The 24,866-nt window shown below is 35.1% G+C and overlaps 1 protein-coding gene and 1 pseudogene across 2 annotated transcripts; one reads left to right on the top strand and one right to left on the bottom strand.

Moving 5' to 3' along the window:
• Positions 1-4,300: 4,300 nt before the first annotated feature.
• On the top strand, positions 4,301-6,081 carry LOC107643852 (uncharacterized). Its single transcript, XM_016347601.3, has 2 exons — positions 4,301-5,399; positions 5,510-6,081. Exons 1-2 carry the CDS (start codon positions 4,617-4,619, stop codon positions 5,669-5,671), a joined length of 945 nt encoding a protein of 314 aa, XP_016203087.1. The 5' UTR covers positions 4,301-4,616; the 3' UTR covers positions 5,672-6,081.
• A 15,818-nt stretch (positions 6,082-21,899) lies between these two features.
• Positions 21,900-23,111, bottom strand: LOC107643854 (zinc finger protein GIS3 pseudogene; annotated as a pseudogene). The gene has a single exon (XR_015883597.1). The product of XR_015883597.1 is annotated as a zinc finger protein GIS3 pseudogene (transcript).
• Between the last annotated feature and the right edge of the window lie 1,755 nt (positions 23,112-24,866).

A 24,866-nucleotide genomic window follows, 5' to 3' on the forward strand; every position in this document is an offset into this window, starting at 1 on the left:
TAAAATAACTTTTCAAATAAAATCTCAGATTTTATACAGATTTTATAAAATTTTGGCGACATTTTCTCTAAAATTCGGTCTAAACCACCCTTACGGGTTCCCTATTCCTCAACAATTCTCAAATCAGCGAAATTCTTAATAATACGAAAACAGTCACATTCACAGCAATAATCCATACTCAATAACATTACTATTATATATATATATATATATATATATATATATATATATATATAGATATTTACAATTATTCAATTAATTTTGTAGGCATTCTAAATTAAAAACGTTTATCTTTAAAAATAAATCTCCTACCTCCGTATGAGATCGAAATCAATAAAAACTCTGGAAAAACTTTCTGACCGAGCTGCTGAAGAGGAAAGCGTCAGAAATCATCTGTACCTCCTAGAACTCCAGTTGGCCGAACTCAAGGGAAAGAGGAGATACGTGACCGTCAACTTCTACTGGATCAAAGTAATACCAACGTGTAGAAGAAGAAAATACGAACACTTTTACCAAATTAGATTTTTTATTGGAGTTATGAATCACACGAAATTGAAGCTAAAAACTCATGGTTTCCATGAAAGCTCACATTCTCTCTCGGCCTTTCTTTCTTCTTTTTTTGCCAAGTTCAATTCGGTGGTGAGAGTAAAGAAATGAAAGTGATAAGGCTGATAGGAATGAATGGATACTTTGTGGTGGCTAATGCTTCATTAGGTGTCATTGATTAATAATTAAGAGTGGCATGTGTAACAATTATATGTATGTATATATATATATGCACAAGAGCACATAAGCCACGTTTCTAATTCTTTCATTTGGTTATATATAAAAAGAGAGCATGTGTCATGTTATAAACAAGTAATAATATAATATTGTAATAATATAATACAAATCTTAATGGCTTCGGCCAAATAAATATAACTAAATAATAATAATAATAATATTTATAAAAATCAATTTAGACTGTAACTATCAATATAATTTTTGATAGATAATTTAAAATAATAGAATAAGTCATCATTAAGTTAAATTTTATTTTTAAATTCAAAGCGTAAAATTTAATTTTAAAAACTCGGGTGTTATATTACTCATTCTCATTTGTTATTCCGTCTTTTATTTATTTATTTTTTTACATTTTCAACAATTTCGACTCTATTTTCTTTTTCTTTTTTTATTTCGATTTCACTTTATTGCCTACACTGTATTGCACAATTCACTTTCGACACTAACATTAAGTAATTTTCATGTGGAGCTCACTATCTTGATACAAGTTTAATTTGACACCCTGTTAAGGTACTAAAAATCAAATGAAACAATAATAAAAAATGATAAATAGAAACTATTAAAAAATTATATCTTGTAAAATAAACAAAAAAGAATATAGCAATAAGATAAGAAGAAAAAAATATTTAAACAGAAAATATAAAATTTAATAAAAATATAGTAATAATTATTTTGACGATGATAATAGTCTCTCATATTAAATTTAGGAGACTGACAGAAAATATAATTGTACTTAAAATTTTAAAATAAAGAGTTTTATTGGCAAACTAGATTTTACACTTACAAACTATTTTTTGAAATTAATGTTAAAAAAATAGGGAATAATAACAAGAAATTTTCTTTTATTATCTAAACTATTTAATTTTGATTTTGCAAAAATAAGAAAAAAAGGTGAGTTTTAATGAAGATAAAAGTCCAACTAAATATTTAACAATTAATTACGTGCTAATAGAATTTGAAAGAGACAAAATACTATTATGCAAGTGGTGCCTATTTTATCTATCAACTCATCTGAATAGAATTAAAACAAAAATATGATAAATATCATCCAAAGAAACTAACCACACATAATCTATATGTATAGATTTTTTTTATAATTTAGACGATATATAGTATTCACCTTATTTGAATACTTATTCTTATTGGACTTGTAGATGTCGCGAACAAAAAAAAAAAAAGAAAAATGCATGTGTTTCAAAACTCTTAAGTACAAGTTTTATATGCAATTTATTGGAATTCAATATACAAATTGACTGATGTTGACATATGCAATATTATTTTTTAAAGAAAAAAGTTGATTTTTTATTAATATTAGTTAATATTTTAGATTAATATTTTATTTTTATATTATTAGTATTTATAATTTTAAATTTTAAATTTAATATAAAAATATTTTTGTTTATTAAGTATTATCTAAAATGTAAGATTTTAAAAATTAAATTGGTGATTAAATTAATAGAATTAAAAATTTAAAAATATAAAAATTCATCTGATATTTAATTAAAATTGAACTAAATATAATAAAATAATATATTTATGTATAAAATATATAAATTTATTAAAAAAAATTTTGTATTTTATTATTTTAAATTAGTTTAATCGCTAAAAAAATCGCTTTGACCGATTAACTATTTGTTTGATCGTTTTTTGGTTTTTTATCCATTCATTGCTGATAGATTTTTACTCTGAACTAACATAATTTAGTTGATTTTTTTGGTTATGGAAGAGGTGAAGGTGTTGTGTTGGGTTATGGATGATGGAGGTACTACACTAATTTGTGGGACAGCTTTTTGCTTAAATTTGGTGTTAAGAAATCGGACCTTTCGATTTTTTTGTTTTTAAGTTTTTGGATGCAAATCGGAGGTCCGTTTTGCATGGAGGGAGGATCTGAAATTCACATAAAATAAATCGGACTCTGCGATTTTTCCATAATCAATATTTTTTTTGACGATTTACATGAAATCGGATGGTCCGTTTTCTCTGTTAATTTGCTTTTTGAATTAAGTTCAAGAAATTGTTGGGTCTGAGTGGTGCCTGACACCACCACCAATGTTAAGCACCACTCCTCCCCATATCCAAGTCGAGCACCAACTTTGCCTCCATAATAAAATTAAAAAGCGACATAATTTAGTGTATGTTTGAATTAGAGTTTGTAAATGAAATTTTGTATAAAATTGATTTTATAAATTTAATTTTGATAAAAATGAGTTGGTATTAACGTGATTTATATAATTATATTTGATAATTTTGTGATAAAATGGATTATAATAAAATGAATGTTGTTTGGATTACATTATTTAAAATTATTTTTAGACAAAAATTATTAAAAAGGACATAAATTTATATTATTCAAATCTATATTATTTTAACATTTTTTACTATAATTACTTTTGAAAAGAATTTAAATTTATGTATTGAAAATTAATACTCTTTTGTTATAATTTGTTAATACTCTTCTTTCGTATTCTTTTTGTATTTAATTATATCTTTTTAATAAAATTTATATTATAAAAATTAATAATAATAAATAAAATATATACTAATTTAAGGATATATAGTAAAAAATATACAAAGTCAAATAAAAAAATAAAATTCTATAAAAAAAATACATATTAATAAAAATAATTAAAAAAAACATATGAATAATAAATATTAAAAATTCAATTAAAAAAATACAATAATATACATAAGTGAACATAAAAAATTCTAAACAAAAATATTCATACTATTAATAAAAAAATAAATAAATAATTGATAAAAATTAAAACTTAACAAAGAGTACTAATAATAATATTAAAAAATATTTATTTGTGAAGAAAAAAATTCAAAAACTCTGATGATTGTTTTTGGTATTTCTTGTTATAGATGAGATTGAATGACAAAATTGATAGAATGCCAATTAATTTTTTAATTTATGAAGTGAACGAAGAAGCTAAACGTAGAAGTTACAATTTGTTGCTTCTGGTAAACGAGAGTTCAAATCCAGAATCATGTTCGCGTTCAGAAGAAAAAAATTAGCCAAACAAAAATTACAGCGTTAAAAAAGATTGAACGCACTTTTTTTGCTTTCAACGTGTTTACCAAACATACTCTTAGTAGTTAATTTTTGGTTAATTCGTTCGAGCTAACTAGTTCGGTTAGAGAACTAAGTTTAGTTGGTTTAGTGGTTAGTTCACTAGTCTGTTTAAGTAAGCGTTGAGAGTTCGAATTCTGTCTGGTATATGCAGCAACCTACTCAGCGACAAACTTTTAAATAGAGTTCAGTTCAGTATCGCGACGGATTAATCCTTAACTTGTCGAAATAGAAATACCATAAAAAATAAAATAAAAAAATCAATTCGATTAGATTATCAAAAATGTTAAAATGATAAATTTTATTAGTCATATAATATTTTTTTTTTAAATAGGTCGAATTGCCTCATACATTTATATTAAGAACTAAGTTTTCGGATCAAAATGTGATAAAAACAAATTTGAGATTTACGATTTAGATAAGGATTTCAGTTGAAAACAAAATATTTAAATTTATATTAAGTTTATGGTGTAAATAAAAAAGAATCACGGAAACATGAGCATATGCATCCCAAGGTCCAACTCCAAGTCCATTAACCCAAACGTTAAAACCGCCCCCTCTTCTCAGTCCCTACTCCTTATATTAACTTAATTTCCCGGCCACCTCAGAAAAAAGCCTATTCAATCTCTTTGTTTCTGATTTTCGATAGAATTTTCAGCTCTCTCTTCCTCTGCCTACGCACCCCAAAACACTTGGCGGAGTGAAAGGGTTTTCTTCTCTCTTTCTCGTTCCTCCGATTCTCTTCCTTGTCTTCATGTAAATGGTGCTGCCGGGTTTGAACGGAGATAGAGGGACAGTTCCAGCGCCGGAGTCCATGGCGACCAGTCCCAAGCGATCAAACCGCCTTCATAATTTCAACCTTCCACACTTGAAGTGGGGAAGCCAGAAGTACCTGAGGTGCACAAACTCCGCCGGCTCTAGCCGCTCCAGCAGCGGAGATCGCCGATCTTCAGTTTCAATGTCCGATGAGTCACCGCCGAGGCGGAAGAGGGAAACGGAACAGGAGGGAAACCACTCGGTGGCAAAGATACCGAGGTCGCGAATCAATGGCAAGGGCCGCAGCGGTGCCGATGGCGTGAAGGACGGAATTGAGGCGATGAGGCAAAAACTGATGTTTGATCTGAAAACCGAGGCTGACAAGATGAAAGACGCCATTTTGAGGAACAAAGAGGACGACAAGATGAATGTGGGGGAGGATGAAAACGAGCGGGAATCGCCGCCTCTGTTAGCGAGGGAGGGCGCGAGGACGTGGAATCTGAGGACAAGGCGAGCGGAGTGGAAGATTCCATTCTCCGACGGCAGACTTGGCGGCGGCAGCGAGAAAGCGTTGAAGATTGATGAGAATTCCTCTCCTGCAAGAACTGACGGCGGCACCGTTAAGTTGCTGAAGCTTCGAAGCAATTCCGATAAGAGCGCGCCGAGGCCGAAATTCTCCCTTCAATTGTCAAGGAAGGAGGTTGAAGAAGATTTCATAAAGATGGTGGGCCACCGGCCGCCGCGCAGGCCCAACAAAAGGCCCAGAAGTATCCGGAAGCAATTGGATGTAAGTTGCATCGATTTTTCTTGACTTCTTTTAACTTGAATCTCTGCAGCGTCGCTGTACTCTTTGTTTGATTTGTTATAATCTGATTCTGCGCTAACGTGGTTGTGCAGGGTCTTGTTCCTGGTTCGTGGTTAACAGAGGTTACAGCAGATTTGTACAAGGTTGCTGAAGACGCAGGGAATGGAAAGGCGCGACAATCTGGGAAGGGGAAGGGAAAGGGAAAGGGAAAGGACAAGATGCTTGTTTCTTCTGACTCTGATGAAGAATCTTGATTTGAAACTTGAAAGCCTATAACAACAATCTTGTTTTGTTGCTTTGAAAGCTAATTTACTTTTGGTAGTAGGTACATAGTTCGTTCATTCGTTTGTTTATATGTAACTCTCTACCGAAGAAAGTGGATTGTGATAGAAAAGAATATCTTAGTTAATTGATTAAAGCTTGTGAAGTTCTGTGGCTTTAAGGACGCATCTATATAGCATTCATTTAAGTTATTAGTCTAGATAATGATCAGTGGCAGTTACATAGATTTGGTTCTTCTAGTTTCTTGAGTTCTGAGCTAGGTTTCTTTAGGCTGGAGAAATTAAACTCAAATTCCATTAAAGCGCGCACCTTTTTGTTACTCTTTTTTTCCTTTGTTCTCTGAATTGTATCATGATTCATGAGTGAATGTTGTCTTTCTTTGTATATTTATGTTGCTGGTTTCACTCATATATTTAATAGAAAAGCAGTTATGTAGTTGCTAAACCGGAATATCAGATTTTAGTGTAATAGTATGTTTCTAATGCAGGCTATGCGATATGCTTATTTACTACGATAATTGTTTACTATGGTCCTGCAAAACTGGTGTAAACCAAGATCATATTGACCCATTTCTATGCAAAGAAGCTTCCAATTACGCGCTAAACGTGGTGGGGAAGAAGGTGTCGAGAAGCAATTTTGTTGGGTAGCTAAACTGTAGTAGGTATTGAACCTTGTTACTGGCAATCGGACTTTACAAGCTCGCGAAACGTGAATTCGACTCTCCTGAGAAGAGTTCATCTTCGAACCCAATATCATGCATCACAAGTTTCTTTCACAAGTGATTTGGTGTGGAGTCGTGACCACCAAGAAGGCAAGAATAGAATAGCTCTAGCAATGGCAATGGGCCGGTTAAAAATGCCCTGAGTTCCAGCCCAACTCCATCACAGGCCTCCATTTAAGATTGCATTTCTGCGGAAATCTATGCGTGTAAATGAAAAAACAAGAAAAACAATAATGGGACGAAAAAATCAGGGGAGTGGATACTCTTCAGTAGAAAAAAGACGGGATGTTATCCAGTGTTTAATATAACCTTTTATTGTTTTCTCTCTCTTATTTAATTTTGGTCCTACTTAGAGAATTAAAGGTGAAAGATCACACTTTATTCTCTCAAATGTTTTTTTCACTGGAGATGATCCATTTCAAAAAATCAGAGACATTTTAATTGCATTTAAACACAATTTGCACTAGTGACCAAGAAAAAAAATTTCAAAAATTAATTTAAGAATGGATAAAAGTAGTGTAATTCAAGTATACTGTATCATGGTATGTGTAATTGCATATAGACAGTTTTAACCACTTTTTTCTTAGACTAAGCGGAATGTAACCTGTGTTTTGTAGGAGCACAGAGCAGCTCACAACTTGCGTTTCCAGGTGAGAGGTGTCGCATGTTTGACACGTAGACAAGCTGGCCCTTTATATGCTTCACACTCCATCTGCATTTTGCTCAAGTCGATGAAGAAGAAATGTTCTGAAGAGAAAAATGAACAAGCTTGTGTGTGAAGAGAGAAAATCAATGAGGGTTGTGAGATATTATTTTGTTGTGTCAATTTATTTGTGTTAAAATAGTTCATGATTTTACGTTAGTTCAAGAACATATTATTGAATATTTGGATAATCTTCAATTTGTAAGCTTTTTTTATTATGTCAATTTATTTGTGTATGTTGTTATTATAGCTATTATTATTATTATTATTATTATTATTATTATTATTATTTTATTTTCTATTATTATGTAATTATTATTATTATACTGTTGTTGTTGTTGTTGTTGTTGTTGTTGTTGTTGTTGTTGTTGTTGTTGTTGTTGTCTACGGCAGGCTATCATGACTTTATTGTCAAAAAATTTGATCCACTAAAGACCTACAACGAGACCACTATAGCTGCCCTAGCATCAACCGGGTTAATGCATGTTTTCGCGATTAGGTAAGGTGAAAGGACATTTCGCACTATTGGGTGCTCTAGTGGAACAATGGAGTCTTGAAACTCACACGTTCCACGTTCAAGTTGGTAAAAAGGTGATTGTCACCCTAGAAGACGTGCTACATATTCTTGGCATGCCAATTAATGAGGAGCCCGAGATGGACAGATCGGACAGCAGTCACTCGTACTTGGTGGAGAACTGCATAGCAATTTTTGAGAAGCAGGCTGATCCGCAGGATCACACGTTAGGGAAGGTAAACCTAACATGGATTCAACAATGCAGAGTGTAACTGTAAGAACCGCGAATTAAAATAATTGATTAATTAATGTAAAATAATCATAATTTAATTGTCCGGAATAGGTCCAAAATTTTAGAATATTAATTAGAAAATATAAATATTATATTTGGACTTAGCAGATTTTTCTGAGTTGGAAAATATAATTTTTTTCGGAAAATTGCGTAAAAACGCGTACCGGTAAATTAACCGGCAGTACCGGCTTAAACCTATCCAGTACTGTGCGAGAATAAAAAAAATAGTAAAAAACCTTAGAAAAATGTTTAGAATTGAAAATCGTACACTAATTTTAAAGGTTTGGCCCAAAGTTGGGTCAAACGGGCCCAAAATTTTAACGGGTTGGATCGAAACCAAATTGGGTCCAAGCCCAACATATAAATACACTCAAATGAACACATTTCAGCCACATTCATCCTCATAACATAAACACAATAGCAGCTGAAGTGAGGAGAAAGGTGAGAGCTTTCTACCATTGTCACTATTCACTCCTCTCTTCCGGTGACCATAACTCGAGCTACGGTGCTCCGATTCGCGTGCCGTCAGCGGCTACGCGAAACTCTTGCCAAGTCCGTTACTTCTAGCTAGGTATTATGGTAAGATTTTCACTCATCTCTGTCCTGCTTATTGTCCTAAAAATTTCGAAAATTTAAATTTTGGTTTTGAGTGAATTTTTGTGTTTTGATTGATTAGGTGGTCTCTAAGGTTGGGCTATTGGTAGTTTGTACCTCAAAAACCATCATAAAAGGTCAGAAAACTCTTTACCTTGTGAAATTATGTATTTAGAAACCCTATGTATTGATTTATGGTAATTTATATGGTTTTAGTTAAGTTCTTGCACTTGTTGGAGTTGATTTGGAGCTTTGAAGGTGAGATTGGTGATTTGTTAGTGATTGAAAGCTTGTTTGGACTCAAAGTGGTGTTTTGTGCATATTGAGAATCGGCCAAGGTATGGTTTCGGTTTTCTCTATGTAATATATAATATTTCTGGACACTTAGGCTAGTGACCCATAGGATAGGATTGGATTATATTGGTTGTTGAATTTGTTGTATGATGATGTATGATGATTTGATAATTTTGAGTTATTTTGATGGATTTTGGTGTTGATGTTGATAAATGATGTTGGAGATTGAAATTGAAGTTGATTTTTATGATTAATAGTGATAGAATGATGATTGATGAGTTTGTTATTTGAGAAATGGTTTAGGGCGATATAATTGATATTTGGGTTTGAGAATTTGATGATATGAGTGGTGGAATGTGATACAAATGGTAAGAACTGATGTGAGTTGAAGTTGGTGTGGTTTGGTTTGGTTTGGTTGTAAATTTTGAAGTTTTGAGCACTTAGTGAACTTTGGTAAAAATAGATTTTTAGTGAATTTTGATGGATCATAATGTGAATCTCAAAGCTTAAAATTGGATGAAACTTGATTTAAATTAAAGATGGCTTTGAGAGCTTTCAATTAATATAAAGTTTATAGAAAATAGATTTTTATAGAGGAAGTTATGACCGTTTAAAGTTTGGTGTCAAAATCTGAATTTTGTGATGTTGCAGAATTTTATGATTTCTGGTTTGTGTGCGCACGCACACTGCTATGCGCGTGCTCTCATCAGTGGCTAATTTTGACTTGTGCGTACGCACAGCCTTGTGCGGCACACCCTGTGTACTTTTGAAAACGTGTGTACGCACACGCTTGTGCGCACGCACACACAAGGAGATGCCTACTGTTGGGAGTGCTAGCACGCTCTGTGCGCACCCACCACCTACTGAATTTTTGCAAGTTGTGCGCACGCACAACCTCACAACCTTGTGTGCACGCACACGCTGGAAGGTGCATTCTGTTGAGGGTGTTCGCACGCATCGTGCGTATAAACAGAATGAAGATTTTTACTTCATGTGCGTACGCACCCCTCTATGCGTACGCATACCTCTTGAAAATCCCTATGGGCGTGCGTACGCACAATTCTATGCATACGCACACTGTCCTGTTTTTCAATAAAAAACCTTGTTTTTAACTGTTTCACCTTCCTAGCATGCTTATAAACTTCCGTGACCCTTATCTAAAATCCTTTAGCTTGTTTTTAGGTGTCAACTCATGGAGGATGCTTTAGGTAAGTTTAATTAGATATATGTCTTGTAAAAAGTTTAGAAAATGGAGACTTAGGTTTCTGGAGTACTGAGGACGGGTTTGGTTGAGTGAGAAGGCGGAATATTGTGTTGATGATCACTGACAATGAATTGGAGTAAATCCCCAAAATGGTCCTCCAGATTGGGCCCGTGCACCAATGTTGCCCCTCAGTTTCTAAATGCTCTAGATGCATCCTCCAATTTGAGCTCCGTCGAAATCCTGGTCCTTCCACTCAATTCCGGCATGACTCAGCAGCCGGAGCGCTGAGCTGGCGTTCCACCACCTCCACGTAGGCTTCATCACCCTCCACCATCACCATTGTTCCTCCTCTTCTCCCAACGGAGCCATTACCCTTCTCCCTTCTTCCAATCCTCCTTTCCCTTTCTCCCTTCCTCAAGCATTGTAGCCCTTTCCATTGGCTTAAGGCTGAAGTGCTAAACCACCACCGCAAGCCACCATAGCCTCCACCATCTGTGACCACCGCGTCCAATCTCCTCCCTCTATCCTCTCCTTCCCCGTCAGGTCCAGAGACGTCAAGCTTTCTTCTTGGCGAACCACCTCCGCCGGGCCCGAGCTTACTGTCACCGCCAATCTGCCATCTTCATCACCCTCTTCCACGCACCGAACCCTAGTCCTATCGTAGCTTCCAGCATCTCCATCGCCACCACCATCACCTCCAGCCTTTACCCAGCATCGCCACATCTTCCTTCCTCATTTTCTCTTCTCAGCTAAAGAGCCGGGTACCTTTATCTTTGTTCCTCATCACCGAACTACTGCTACCGCAATAGCCGCTGCAACCACTACTCTGCCAGTGTCCTCCCCTCGTCTGCTTCTCCTTGTCATTTCCATCACCCATGATGACTAACACTCATCTCCTTCCTCACGTTTCGGTTTGCCTTCTTTCCCTGTCTGACCACCTTAACTTCCCTTATTAGTTTAGGTTTATTTAGAATTTAGTTTTAATTTTCACCAGTTTTAGGCTTAGTTTAGTTTAATTATCTGTTTTAATTTATTTTAGGTGGTTATGATAGGTTAATTTAGTTTGTTGGATTATGATTGTTGCTGAAAGTGTATGGAAATATTCTCCAAGCTTGAGGAAGAAGAGAAAAGAAGAGAGGAAGAAGAAAAGAGAAAGGGTTGTGGCGGTGGTTCTGAGGTAGTGATCTGAAGGCTGGTGAACTGAGAGAAGGAAAGGGCTACAATGCTTGAGGAAGGGAGAAAGGGAAAGGAGGATTGGAAGAAGAGAGAAGGGTAGTGGCTCCGTTGGGAGAAGAGGAGGAATGATGGTGATGGTGGAGGGTGATGAAGCCTACGTGGAGGTGGTGGAACCGCTAGCTCAGCGCTCCGGCTGCTGAGTTATGCCAGAATTGGGTGAAAGGACCAGGATTTCACATGGAGCTCAAATTGGAGGGTGCATTTAGAGCATTTAGAAACTGAGGGGCAACATTGGTGCACGGGCCCAATCTGGGAGACTATTTTGGGGATTTACTCTAATGAATTGTGGAAATTATGAATTGATGGTGGTTGAGATGAGTCTGGGATTCGGAATGGAATGATGGATCATTGATATACTGAATGAAATAATTTTTGAAAACAACTGATGTAATGTTTTTATACTGAAATTGTTGAGATGCTATGCGCCTGGCAGGGATGGCGGTTGGATCCCGCCTGTCGAGGTCGCAGCAACGGCGAAAGGGCGGTGGTTCGTCCCGCTTACGTTGAGATGTGATGTCCGTGGCAAGAGTATCCCGCTCGCATCCGTTCAGAATCGCTATAGTGTGCAGGCATTGACATCCTAGACCGTGATCCGGGCACGATATCTCGGGGGTTACCATTATGAGACCGAAAGGCGACATCTCCATGGAGGTGTGTCGGGTTGGCAGTTGAACCGACGACATGATATCACAGCTAATAGGACAGGCATTCATCATGTGCATCTTTTATCTGTTTGTTTGCTTTGTCAACTTGAATTGCTTGTCTAATTGTATAACATGTCTAATTGCCTATTTAAATTACTTGATATACATGCTTATACTTGTGCTTTCCTTGTATTGTATTATCTGTGTATTTTACTGGGATTGAGGAGGTTCGGAAGGCGGTGGCGATGGGATCGCATGGCGGTTAGGTAGGCGAAAGGCTGTGGGATAGCGGAGAATTGTTAGTTAGAAATTCCTTAAGTTAGATTACCCTATTTTCATTGTGGCTTTAAAGTTAATGTTATAAATTTATTTATGTTTTAAGCTTGAATCTCATAATAGATATGAAGCTCTAGGATTGCCTCTGGTGTCTAGGAGTCTTATATCTTACATCACTGGGCACTGTTACCATACTGAGAACCTTCGATTCTCATTCCATACTTTGTTGTTATTTTTTCAGAAGCAGGTCGCAACCCACCTTGGTGAGTTGCTTGATGGTGACAGAGCGGAGTTCCTTTATCCTATTTTAAAGTCCTTTGATTTATTTTTATTAGTACCCTCACTTTTGTATTTACTTTTGCCTTAGAGTCTTGAGAATGATATTTTGTATAAGTTGTTTTACTTTCAAAACTCTATTTATTTGTATATAACTAGACGGCTTAAACTCCGCGGGCGGCGGCTAGATCCTTATGACTATTATACTCTCTTATATACTTATATCTTGTTATCTAATATATATCTTGTGCCTTAAGTTTGTAGCTTCGTGTGAATGTTTCACGCTTTTGTATCTTGGTTTTTGAGCTTATTTTTTCATCGGACTTCTAGAATTATTATTTCTTCTATATATATTCATGTATAAGCCTTAGAATTATCGTGACCTTTGATTAACCTTTGCTTTATGGCATGAGGTAAGGCTTAGTGTAATTAGGGTGTTACATTTAGTGATATCAGAGCGGTTCGTCCTTGTGAGTCTGAGGGATGGACCGATTGTGCTTCATTGCATACTTTGGGTCATTTTTCTTTCATGCTATTTAGGTTATCTTTTGATATTTCAAAGCATGCTTGTTTGTGAGTGCCTTTTTGGGATAATCGAAGCACTAGGCTTTTGATATTAAAACTGATCACCTTGATATCGATTATTTGGTGTAGACAGGACCCTGAATGGTGACTCACAGACGAGGTCAGACACGTACTCGAAGAGAGAATGAGGGTAACCCATCAACGGATAATCACGCTGAGTTCATGGCAGTGATGGCCAACTTGGCTAATACTATGGAAGCGAATGCTACTGCAACATTGCAAGCCGTACAAAGGCTGGGTCAACCGGCCAGAAATGGAAGTGAAAATGGAGATGGAAATAGAAATGGAAATGGAGATGGAAACGGTAGGGAGCTACTCCGATGACCTTGGCTTCGTTTCTCAAGGTTCATCCACCAATTTTCAATGGATCGACAAATTCTGCTGAAGCTACTCCCAATTATGAATGTGGAATGTGGAATGTGATTTGAGAAATTGGGTGTGGAATGATTGAGGAAGGATGGAGAGGTAATTGGTAGTGATTTATGGTTGTAATTGAAGTGAATTGGATTGAGGATTTTGGAAAATTAGTGTTTGGAAACTTTTGGTAAAAGCTTATTTTTGACCAACTTTAGCAGGGCATAACTTGGCTTCCGGACCATCAAATTTTTTAAAATTTATTTTGAATAAAAATTGGATTCGTGAAGTTTACAATGTTTGAAGAACGGAACAAAAACGATTTTTAACGAAAATGTTATGCGCGTTTAAAGTTGGTTTAAAAAACTGATTTTTATGAACTTAGTAGCTTTATGCCAATTTTGCAGCCCATGTGTACATGGACATGCATGCGATGCAGACCCTGGGCTCTGCCAAACGTCCCACATACGCGGAAGGCATGCGTACGCGAAACCTTGTTTTGGCTGAAAATTATGTTTTTGAGTTTGAAAACCATCCCTCTAACTTTTCAAACCTCGGTCACTCTTTAAGACCCGAAGGCTAGTTTTTAGATCACAAAAGAAGAGTGAAATTATTGAGAAAGTTAAATTGAAGTGGAAGGAGGTCTGTGAAGAGAAGAGATCAATTAATGAGGTACGGAAGTATTGAATGTGGTACGCGATTGAATCTGATTGAGAAAGAGACCTCGGGTAAGAGGCAGTGGTGTTGTCCACTTGCTCCGGATAAGAGTTGAGATACTGGGTAAGATGCAATAGCGTTGTCCACTTACTCTGGGTAAGAGATAAGGAAGAAGAATGATTGAAAGTGATTATGAGGATAATGATTATGATTGTAAAGTGTGAATGTATATTCTGTTCCGTTTTTCTTGCATCATTTTATCTCTGTTTGTAAAGTGTGTCGGGCACCGTATCCCATGAGTGTGGCGGACACTATATCCCAAGAGTGTGGGAGCACTTTACCCTGAAAAGTGTGTCAGGCACTATATCTCATGAGTGTGGTAGACACTATATCCGAAGAGTGTGGTGGGCACTATATCCCAAGAGTGTGGAAATACTTTATCCCGGAAATACGGCGGGAACTATATCCCATGAGTGTGGCGGGCACTATATCCCAAGAGTGTGACAGGCACTATATCCCAAGAGTGTGGATGCATATTAGAGAGACAATATCCGGGTTAACTACTGGGTGTGTCGGATTTTGGAAAGGTAACCGACACATGAGCTCATGGCCTGTAGGACAGGCATGCATCATATGCATTTGTATGTTTTGCTTGAGTGTGAATTTTTTGGTTTGCTTAACTACCTAACTCTGCTTATCTACTACTTGTTCTACTTGCTGTAACTGCAATCTATACTTGTGCTTTCCTTGTCTATTTTGTATGTATTTGCAACTGAGAGATCCCTCATGCTGGCGGAGATGACGCTGAGGGTAGTTCCACTAGTGATTAGGAGGTTTGGGTTTACAAGAGGTGAAGAGTTAGATTAGAATTTAGGATCCCTGGATAGATTACCAAAAACTTATGGTTTAGTATAATCTTTAAGTTTAATTTTTGAGTGTCGGAGTTCAAGGAATGCCTCTGGCTTTTCCGAGACCTTTTATATTAACTATGCGAGCACTTTTACCATGCTGAGAACCCTGGTTCTCGTTTCATACATATATTTTTGTTTTCAAATGCAGGACGTGATACATCAGGTTGAGCTTGCTGGAGACTCTTGGGACGGGAAAATCTACCTTTGGGATTTTATACTTTGTTTTTTGTATATGTACATGTAGTTACTCTACTTGTATATATATGTATTTTGTTCCTCCTAGAGGTTAACTTGGAGAAATAGGGTTTATATTCCATAATTTAGTAAACACTTCTTGGGTTGCATATATGTATATAAATATACTCTAGTCGGCCTTTGCTTCGCAAGTCGAGTTCAGAGCTTGATTATGTATCTATCTTTTTAAATGTTGTTTATATACTTGTCATTTAGTTTTCTGTATAAGCCTTCTGTCTTATCATTTTTTTGCGAGCGACGCATCTTTGGTCTTATTTTGATCTTACCCATTTTCCTTCAAGGCTCCTAGCTATATTATTCTTGTTATATATGTACGTATTTTACTTTTAGAGGTCGTAGTACCTCGCCACCTCTGATTTATATCCTAGGCGTAATGCTCTGTGTGGTAGGGTATTACATGATAGATCCTAGAAGATGAGGATATACCTAGGTGGAAGCATATTGAACCATGTGAGATAGGATTTTTTTAGAGTTACTCGAAGGCTTTATACTGGAGGGCATCGGAGACCCCTTCCAAATTTTAAAGGCATCCAAATAGTGTTATGGATTGGTGGTTTGCCTTAGGTATCCATATCTCTGCAGTGGCAGAACCTTTTTGGATTTTTTCATTGAAAAATTCTATAAAGGCCTGTAAGAGTCTCTTTCCCTACCTCTACTTCAGCGCTTGATTAACAAGCTTCTTGAATAGTTTTTCTAGGTGCTTGCGTAGCATCCAACCTGGAGCATGAATGATTTGGGAGCTCCATAGTAGATAAATGATGAGATTGGTCCAGATTTCCTTCATTCATCCGCTGGTAAGATTATATACTCTTGGCTCCCAAGTTTGTTATGCACTTTGTCAAGATTCGTGCCTGCTTTCGTGCTTATTCCTATTCTTTCTGTGTTTTAGGAGTCATAATGGTGGTTCTATAGAATGTTGACAAGACTTTAACTAATTAGCATAATTTATCATCTTGGTTGATGATTTCTTTCACTAACTTTTGAAGGCTTTTATCGGTTTCTTTTGAGAAAACTCGGTGGTTCGGGTTCTGATATTGAAGGTGGTTGTCAAGCCATCCTACTGTCCTCATGCGAGGTGTTTAAGGATTTATGGCTATGGCTTGAAAGTTGTACAAAAAGGGGGGAAAACAAAAGGATTCTACTTGGATGGTGGGTAGTTTTATTTTGAGATCACTGAGTGGAAGCCTACATAAATAACGTCAATCTTAAGTAGGTGCTAGCCGAAATCCTTAACTAGGTTATCTCAAGAAAAGAGAACGATAGGCTTCTAACCAGTGATGGTCTAACAAACCAAGGGTCAAGGGTATCTATAATAAATTCTTATGCTTAAGTCAGTATTGGTCAAAGAGATGTAAGGATTAGAGTTAGATCCCACGTAAGGGGTGAATATCTGGCCTCTTTTTATAGTGTTCATAAGAATATGTCAGAAAATCAGAGTGAATTCGTGCCAGATTTAGATAAGATCTCATGTGGATATATTATACCTTGTGTGGGTCAGCGAGCCTTAAAGAGAAGTGATAAACCACTATTTTATGGTTTATCTTGTGCTCAATTGAGTAATTTTTATTAAGTCTTTGCACACTTATTCATACTAATTGCATGATTTTACATTTTCCTTCCTACTTCTGTGCTATGATTGAAAACATGCTTCTTTGGCCTTAAATTTCCCAATTGTAATTCTCTCTTATTACCATTCGATGCCTTTATATGTGTGTTAAGTGATTTCATGATTTATAGGGCAGGAATGGCTTAGAGGATGGAAAGGAAGCATGCAAAAGGGGAATACAAAAAGTTGAAGGAATTGCTAAGCTTTCCAGCCTGACCTCTTCGTACTTAACTGACCATAACTTGAGCTACAGAGATCCAAATGAGGCGGTTCTAGTTGCGTTGGAAAGCTAACATTCGGGGCTTCGAAATGATATATAATTTGTCATAGTTTCTCTAAAGAAAATTGACTCGCACGTGTGGTTCTGCAGAAAAACCAGCAACCTGTACGTAATTGAATTCGCCCCCAGCGATTTCTGGGTTGTTTCTGACCCAGTTTCCAGCCCAGAAAACACATATTAAAGGCTATAAAGTGGGGGAATCCATTCATTCATACAAAAAACAACAATTCATAATTGACAATTTAGGTTTTAGATGTAATTTTCTAGAGAGAGGGTTCTCTCCTCTCTCTTAGGTTTTAGGATTTATGATTTCTCTTAAGGTTAGGTTTACTTCTTCTTCATTCCAAGTTCAATGTTCTTTTAATTTAGTTTCTCTTATCTACTTTTATTTATTCTAGTACTTGGGTTTATCTATTTCTCTTGGTAATTACTTATTTAGCCAAATTGGCTTATGAACTCTTCATGTTAGATTTTAATTTCTATTTAATGCAATTTGAGGTATTTCAGATTTATGATTTTAATTTAGCTTTTTATATTCTTAGTTTTAATTGATGAAAAGGCATTTTTATTCGAATAGATTTTCTCCTCTTGGCTTTGGTTGAGTAATTGGTGACACTTGAGTTATCAAACTCAGCTGTTGATTGAAAATTGGAATTTGCTGATTAATTTGGATCCCTCTAAAGCTAGTCTTTCCATAGGAGTTGACTAGGACTTGAGGAATCCTATTAATTGGTCCACTTGACTTTCCTTTATTTAGTAAGGGTTAACTAAGTGGGAGCAATAAACAATTCTCATCACACTTGATAAGGATAACTAGGATAGGATTTCCAGTTCTCATATCTTGCTAAGAGCTTTATTAGTTATTATTTTAGTTCTTGCAATTTACTTTTGTTGTTCCTTATTTAGAAAAACCCCAAAAAGATAATCTTCCATAACCAATAATAAATCATACTTCCCTGCAATTTCTTGAGAGACGACCCGAGGTTTAAATACTTCGGTTATAAATTTTATTGGGTTTTATTACTTGTGACAACCAAACTTTTGTACGAAGGGATTCTTGTTGGTTTAGAAGCTATACTTTCAACGAGCTTTTAATTGCGAATTTCTAGACCACATAAAATTTCTCTTGTCAAGAAGCATTCTTGGACCACCTGTTGTCCTAGGGCAATTCGGGAGTTAGGTACCAAACTATTTACTCCAAAAAAAATTCACCATGTTAACCTAGAATATTATGGATATCATATTAGAATTTAATCTCTGACGAATATCATCTTCATTGGTAACAAAATACTAGACTATTCTAGGGAAACATAGGTTCTTGAAATTTTTAAAAATACCAAATGGCTTTTTAAATGTTCTTAAAATACAATGTCTAACTTGTTTAACAAAATCCAAGTCTTGCGATCTTGATGATTGGGTCACCGAACAAAGTTTAGGATTGATTTTGTTTCCTAGATATTTTTGTGAACCAAATTCATCCAATTAGTCTTGAATGAAATTATGTACATAGTTCAAGAAGTTGTTGAGATTCAATACAAATTTTAGCTTCTAACCATGTCTACAAAATTCACACAAAATTATACAAAATTTACTGACAGAGTGAAAAACCAAATTCCAACAGTATTAAAATTTAAATAAGCCATGCATTTGTTCAAGTTATCCCAATGATCGAAACTAAACAAAATAACACCAATTTATCTTCAGTTTCATAAAATTACCTACCTCAATTCCAAGCTCTTGATTCTTGCTCTAATCACCAAGAATTACCAATTAACCTACAAATAAATATCAATATCATCCTCTTTGTTTATTGTGAAATATATTACTAACTGTTAAGAATGACGGAAGCGATTAACATGACTAATTAGCCTGACTCTACTAAGAACTTTCCAGTTCATACTCACTTCTCTCCCCCTTCAGATGGAGGCAGGAATACTCTTCTGTCATCTGCTAGTGATCATTCCGCAAAGAAAATTCTGCTCTAGGTATTCTTTTGAGTCTACGGCGAACTCTATTATCTGTTTATATGTAAATACTGTGAGACCAGCTGACGTCTGCACCCCGTTTGAATATGAACTTTAACCTAAATCCTTTGTACGAGGTTCATTTTATATGGCTACTTGATGGAGTACCAGTGAGACATCCTATGACAATGTATGATCGTGCAGAGGAGAAGTAGATGATGTTTTGCCTTTTGATGATATTTCACCTGACTTGAGTTTTGATCTAGCTATATCTAGGGGTGTTCTAACTAAGATCTATACTCTAATAAAGGCTGGATAACTGAATGTTGTTAACTGCTTGAGATGTATATAAGTGCGGTTGTTTATAACTGTTATATCTGTTATTATATGTGAATTGATTATGAATGATTTCATATATTAAAACAAACGTTTTCAATAAAAAAATACATCGCAAAATAACTACACTTTTAACAATAACTCGGGCTCATATAATAAATAATAGATAATAATTAGAAAGACAAGCTGGTAGTGCTCAATTTTCGGTATGATCTAGACATACTAAAAATTGGGTCGTTACAAATTACTTCACATTTCTTGTCTTCCTATTGACTTTTCATAATAAAGTGGATGGATTAAGGAAGTATCACGATTCACTATATGCATATTAACTCCCTCTTTCCATGCCACTACCAATTCTCCCAACAATCCAATAGGATCAACTATGAAGCTAAACTCAAAACCTATCCTCCTCAAAACTCCTTCCACGGTCGAGGTATTATTTTTTGTTTCGCATAGAAAAACCTCGGGAAAATGGGATTTATTAATCCCTTTGATGTTGTGAACTGTTAGGGGTTTTTCCAAACTCCGACAGTTTCACATCACCATCCTCATACCTTTTTGGGTTCCAATTGTTAGGTGGTACCCAATCTTTCCTCTGATTCAGTCGTTTTCTCCGAGCATTGTTTTTGGTAACTAGCCTCAACATTGCATTCTTCGGTCCTCTTTTTAACCTCTGAGATTGCATTGTGTGAATTTTTTCTCCTAGCTATTTATTTTCAGTCTTTTTTTCTTTAATTTTCTTGCTGAACAGAATTCTACATGAGGTCTGAATCCCATTCTCCTTCTCCTGATTCTGTGAACTCCTATTTTAGACTAACAGATTTGCAAATTCACGTAGTAGATTAACAGACATTGGTTTTTTTGTCTATCTTTTCTAGATTTATTATTCTCATTGTTGTTTGGATTCATGTTTTCTTTATCATCTTTAGTCTCCTTTCAAATTAGTTTGCTCAGAGTCATCCTCTCCATTTCTCCTCTTCTACTTTTCCAGCTGCCATATTCTCCAAGTGCTTTTGATAGGTTCTGATTCCATGTCCAATATTCCCACAACAAAAGTCACCAACAAGTTCATATTTGAGTTGAAGATCAGTGACTCTGTTATTGCTACCATAGATTTTCAACACTCTTTTTAGTGGTTTTTTAATGTCGAGCTTGACCTTAATTTTCAGCATCGGTTACTCCTTATGCCTCATAGAGAAAATACCAACTTCCATCACCTCTCCTAATGTCTCGCCTACCCTCTTACCCGAACCTTTTTTTTGCATTACTCCTGGAGGCCCCATTGTTGAATCCAAATCAAGATAGTGGCAAATTCTTCATCACAAATTAGGAAATTCTCTCTCCACCGTTTCAGGTTAATTTTGTAGTTCTTGAAGAGACAAGGAGCAACCCCTTCAATTCATAGCAAATCAACCGCTTTCTCAAAAAAAAAAATTGATATAGGTTCCCTCCGTGATGTAAAACTTTAAAACCCTCTAGTTGAATCCATATGGCATATAAGGTTAATTCTAACGTTCTTGTACTGAATTGTCTGTCAACAAAGAGTCTACCCATCAGACTTGGAGCATATCTCAGTCCCTTCCTGAATATCCTCATCACCATACGTTATCACCTAATTCTCCACATCATCAATCACTCCTTGTGGATTTAGAGAGGTAGCATTGGATGTTGTTATAAAGTCTGAGACACTCGATGTGAATTGACTAACAATTTCAGGATTACTCTTTAACATTTAATTTTATTTCGTTTTGTTAAAAAACTAAAACTTGGTCTAAGTGAAATCTCAAACAGATCCAAGACTATAGTATCTAAGACAAACCTCTAAGAAGGCATCTCCAATGATGACTCTAAAATTTATTGATGGAATCTCCACCAATGTTATGACTCCTCAAAGAGCTCAACCGCTTAAGTCATTTGCTGAATTGCTCCAATGCTTGAACTGCTACTAATTGGATATTCAATTACTAATGATGACCAAAGGCTTCAGAGGCATAACAAATAGCATAAATAAGTATCAAAGTCCAAAAATATTTATCTAATTCATCATCTAATTAAGTATCTCTAGTATTTCTAACTTGACCATGGAAATACTTTTTTAGGTGTAGACCTACCTTACATCATAGTTCAGTACAACTTCTTGTCTATGAATTCGTGTTCTCTTCTTCAACATCTCATTTTAATCTGGGTAATCTTTTATTATTGAATTGAATCAGTTTAGGAAAAGCACTATTTAACAAGTATATCATGTTAGGTATACATTATAAATTAATCACTAAATTAACCATCGATATAAAATATATTATTAAAATATAAAATTCATATTAAAAATAAATTAAATAATACATATATTTATAAACAGATAAATAATACCTGATTTTTAGCGTACACTTCATATTTTTGTTAGTCAGTACAATATATATTTTAATAAAATACTTAGGAACTTATTAATTTATCATTCTATTAATTAAATATGTATAATAATTATAAACATAAAATTAGTTAATCTGATAAGTATTTTATTTTTAAATAAATAAACATTTTTTTTCTGGATCTTGAACCATAAACAAATTAAATGTGAAAAAATGTACAATAAGTTGCAGAAGAAGCTAAATAGGCACATAAGCGGCGGATCAAAAGCTCACACCTAGAATGAGAGAAAAGATGGCCAACAACATTTTCATCATTTACACTCACTTTTATGGGTATTTGTAATCTTACTAATTCGTTACGAATCGGGCCAAGGCATCAAGGTGGGCCAAGACCAAGTCCAACCCTAACCCATCATCCAAATTTGTACCTCTATCCCCTTTGGACGATAACCTATCCAAACAAGGCCCATCAATCCTAACATAGTGGGCCCGGGCTTGTACTTGCGAGCCCATCTTGGCAGATGGGGGCGAGGATTCCCCTACTCCACCAGCGTAAGGCAACACCCCTGCACCCGTTATAGCGCTATAATTCCCACCTCCACCACTACCGTTACAGCTACTAAAATTTCCGTTGCTATTGCTGTTGGGGAAGACGCAGCCGTGAGAAACGGACACGTGGAAAGAAGGAGGCGCAGCACGTGGCGGCATGTAGATCCATGGGTGATGAGGTCCCGACTGGCCCACAACTGACCCCGGCGGGGCAAGAAGGTGAGGAGGCGGAACGAAGGCGGAGACGATCGGGTTTCTAACGAATGAAACGGCGGCGTTTCGCGTTGCTTGGAGCTGCGCGCGCTTGAGCTGTTGGCGCTCTTTCTTGTGCGCGTTCTGGTGCCCTCCAAGAGCCTGCGAGTTTGCGAACTCGCGGCAGCAGTACTGGCACTCGTACTTCCTTTCGCCGGAGGAGGAAGACGAGGGAGGGAACACCGACGCGCCTCCGGCTCTGCCATCGGATTCAGGTGAGACGGACGGGGAGACGGCGTCGAAGAGCGTTGAAAGGTCATCGTCATCGTGGTCCACACCGAAGCCGAAAAGCTTTAGAGGATTTTGTCGTTTAGTGTGGTCATGGAGTTGAGCCTCCATGGAAGTTTAAATTAATTGTTTGGTGTTGTTTGTGTTGAAGATAAGGGGTAGTGGAAGAGTGAGAGATGAAGCGTTTGTGTGTACTGTGTAGGGGATAAAATGGTGCGTGTTGTGCGCGTTGAGACTTGAGACTTTGAAATTAAGAGGTTGTTGCATGTCTTTGGGGATCTATTTATATATGGGATTTGACCACAATAATAATCGATCATGCTATATATACTAAAATTAACTATTAAAATATAAATATATTTTAAAAATAAATTAAATTATATATATATATAAATATATTAATAATTAATTTTAAATTTTAATATATAAATAATATTTTTTAATAATAATAATAATAATAATAATAATAATATTAATATATATATATTATCAAAATCAGTCGTCAATTAAAAATATATATTAAAATATAAAAATATTTATTATAAATATATGAAGTGTTAGATGTCAAAAAGTTCTATGATTTGTAGTCATTATTAATATTTTTAATAATATAAAATTATATCTAATGATATAAGATTATTTATTTTTTTGGTTAAATATTGATTAAATTTTAATAAAAATATTGGTCTTTAAACTTTTTCTTACATAATAATTTAATTTTGATATATACCTAACAGTTTTAATAACAATAATACTTATTTGTTCTCCCCACTATGTTAAATGAAAAACCTATCTATTGTATTTGAGGCTTACACTTTAATAAGGGTTAGTTTGATTAACATAGAAGAATGTTAGAGAGTTATAAATTATTATTTTTAGTCATCACTTAAATATTAATATTGAAAAATATGAAATAAAATATCTTGTTAAATTATTAAACTAAAAAAATTGAGTTAATAATTAAGTAATGATCTAAAACAATAAATTTTGATAATCTCTTAATATTTTTTATTAATATATATTTGAGGAAGTAAAAGGAAAATTTTTTTAAATTTTCAATAAAAAAATATCAAAGTTTTATTTAGTATATTTAATTATTAACATATGTTCTATTAGCTAATTCCTAACAATAACAATAAATTTGATAATGATAGTTTCATATCTCAATCAATGAATATCAATTTAATTTAACATTAAAGAAAATGAGATAAATGAAAATGAAAACGATAATGTAATTATTAATAATAATAACTTACGTGTATAAGAACTATAATTTTAAAAATCAAACTGGATCGAAAAATTTAATTGGATTAATCAAAAACTGATTTCTAACTGGTTCAATTGAAGTGAAAAACTTGTTGGCAAAAAATTGATAAAAGAACCAATCAAACTGACAATAGTTTGAACCGGACAAGTTTTTTTTTTTTTTTTTTTTTTTAATTAAAAAAAAAAACTAGAAAACCTCCTTTCATTCTCTCTCTCACATACACAAATAAAATCTTACCCTAAACTTTAGAACAAAACCCTATTAAGGGTTAAGTAATAGGAGTGTTTATAGATCAGTTTGGTCAGATTTGGAGATAAATTATAATCAAACCAATTAAATTATAAGATCGATTTGGATTGGATTAGACATTTTCTTAGAATATATGGCTACTCAGCAGCCACCTTTAAATTTTAGAATGCTACCGTTATCGCTGTAGACGGTAATAGCAAGAGATTGCCGTCGTTGCCTCTTGAAAGTCTACTTGACTTTTCCTCCTAGACCCGTTTCTCCTCGACATCGCCAGAAAGTCTGCTCGGAGCTGTTGTCACTTATTGTCTTTGTCCTCATCGTGAAGCTATTGTCTTCGAACCCCCTCTCTCTCCCCTTCTCTCTCTGTTCAAGCTCACTTTCCTTCCTCTCTTGCTATCACTTTCCTGCTTTTTTTGCCGTCAGTAAGAACTACTACTTCAATTTGTGTTTGTTTATTTTGTTAATTTTACAGATTCTGAACTGTTAAAATCTAATTTAAAGTTGTTTTTTTTATTTTTGTTAATTTTTGCTTATTTTGTTAAATTTTG

The sequence above is a fragment of the Arachis ipaensis genome, chromosome B5, assembly GCF_059453495.1.
Source record: "Arachis ipaensis isolate K30076 ecotype BB chromosome B5, ASM5945349v1, whole genome shotgun sequence".
Classification (NCBI taxonomy): Eukaryota; Viridiplantae; Streptophyta; class Magnoliopsida; order Fabales; family Fabaceae; genus Arachis; species Arachis ipaensis.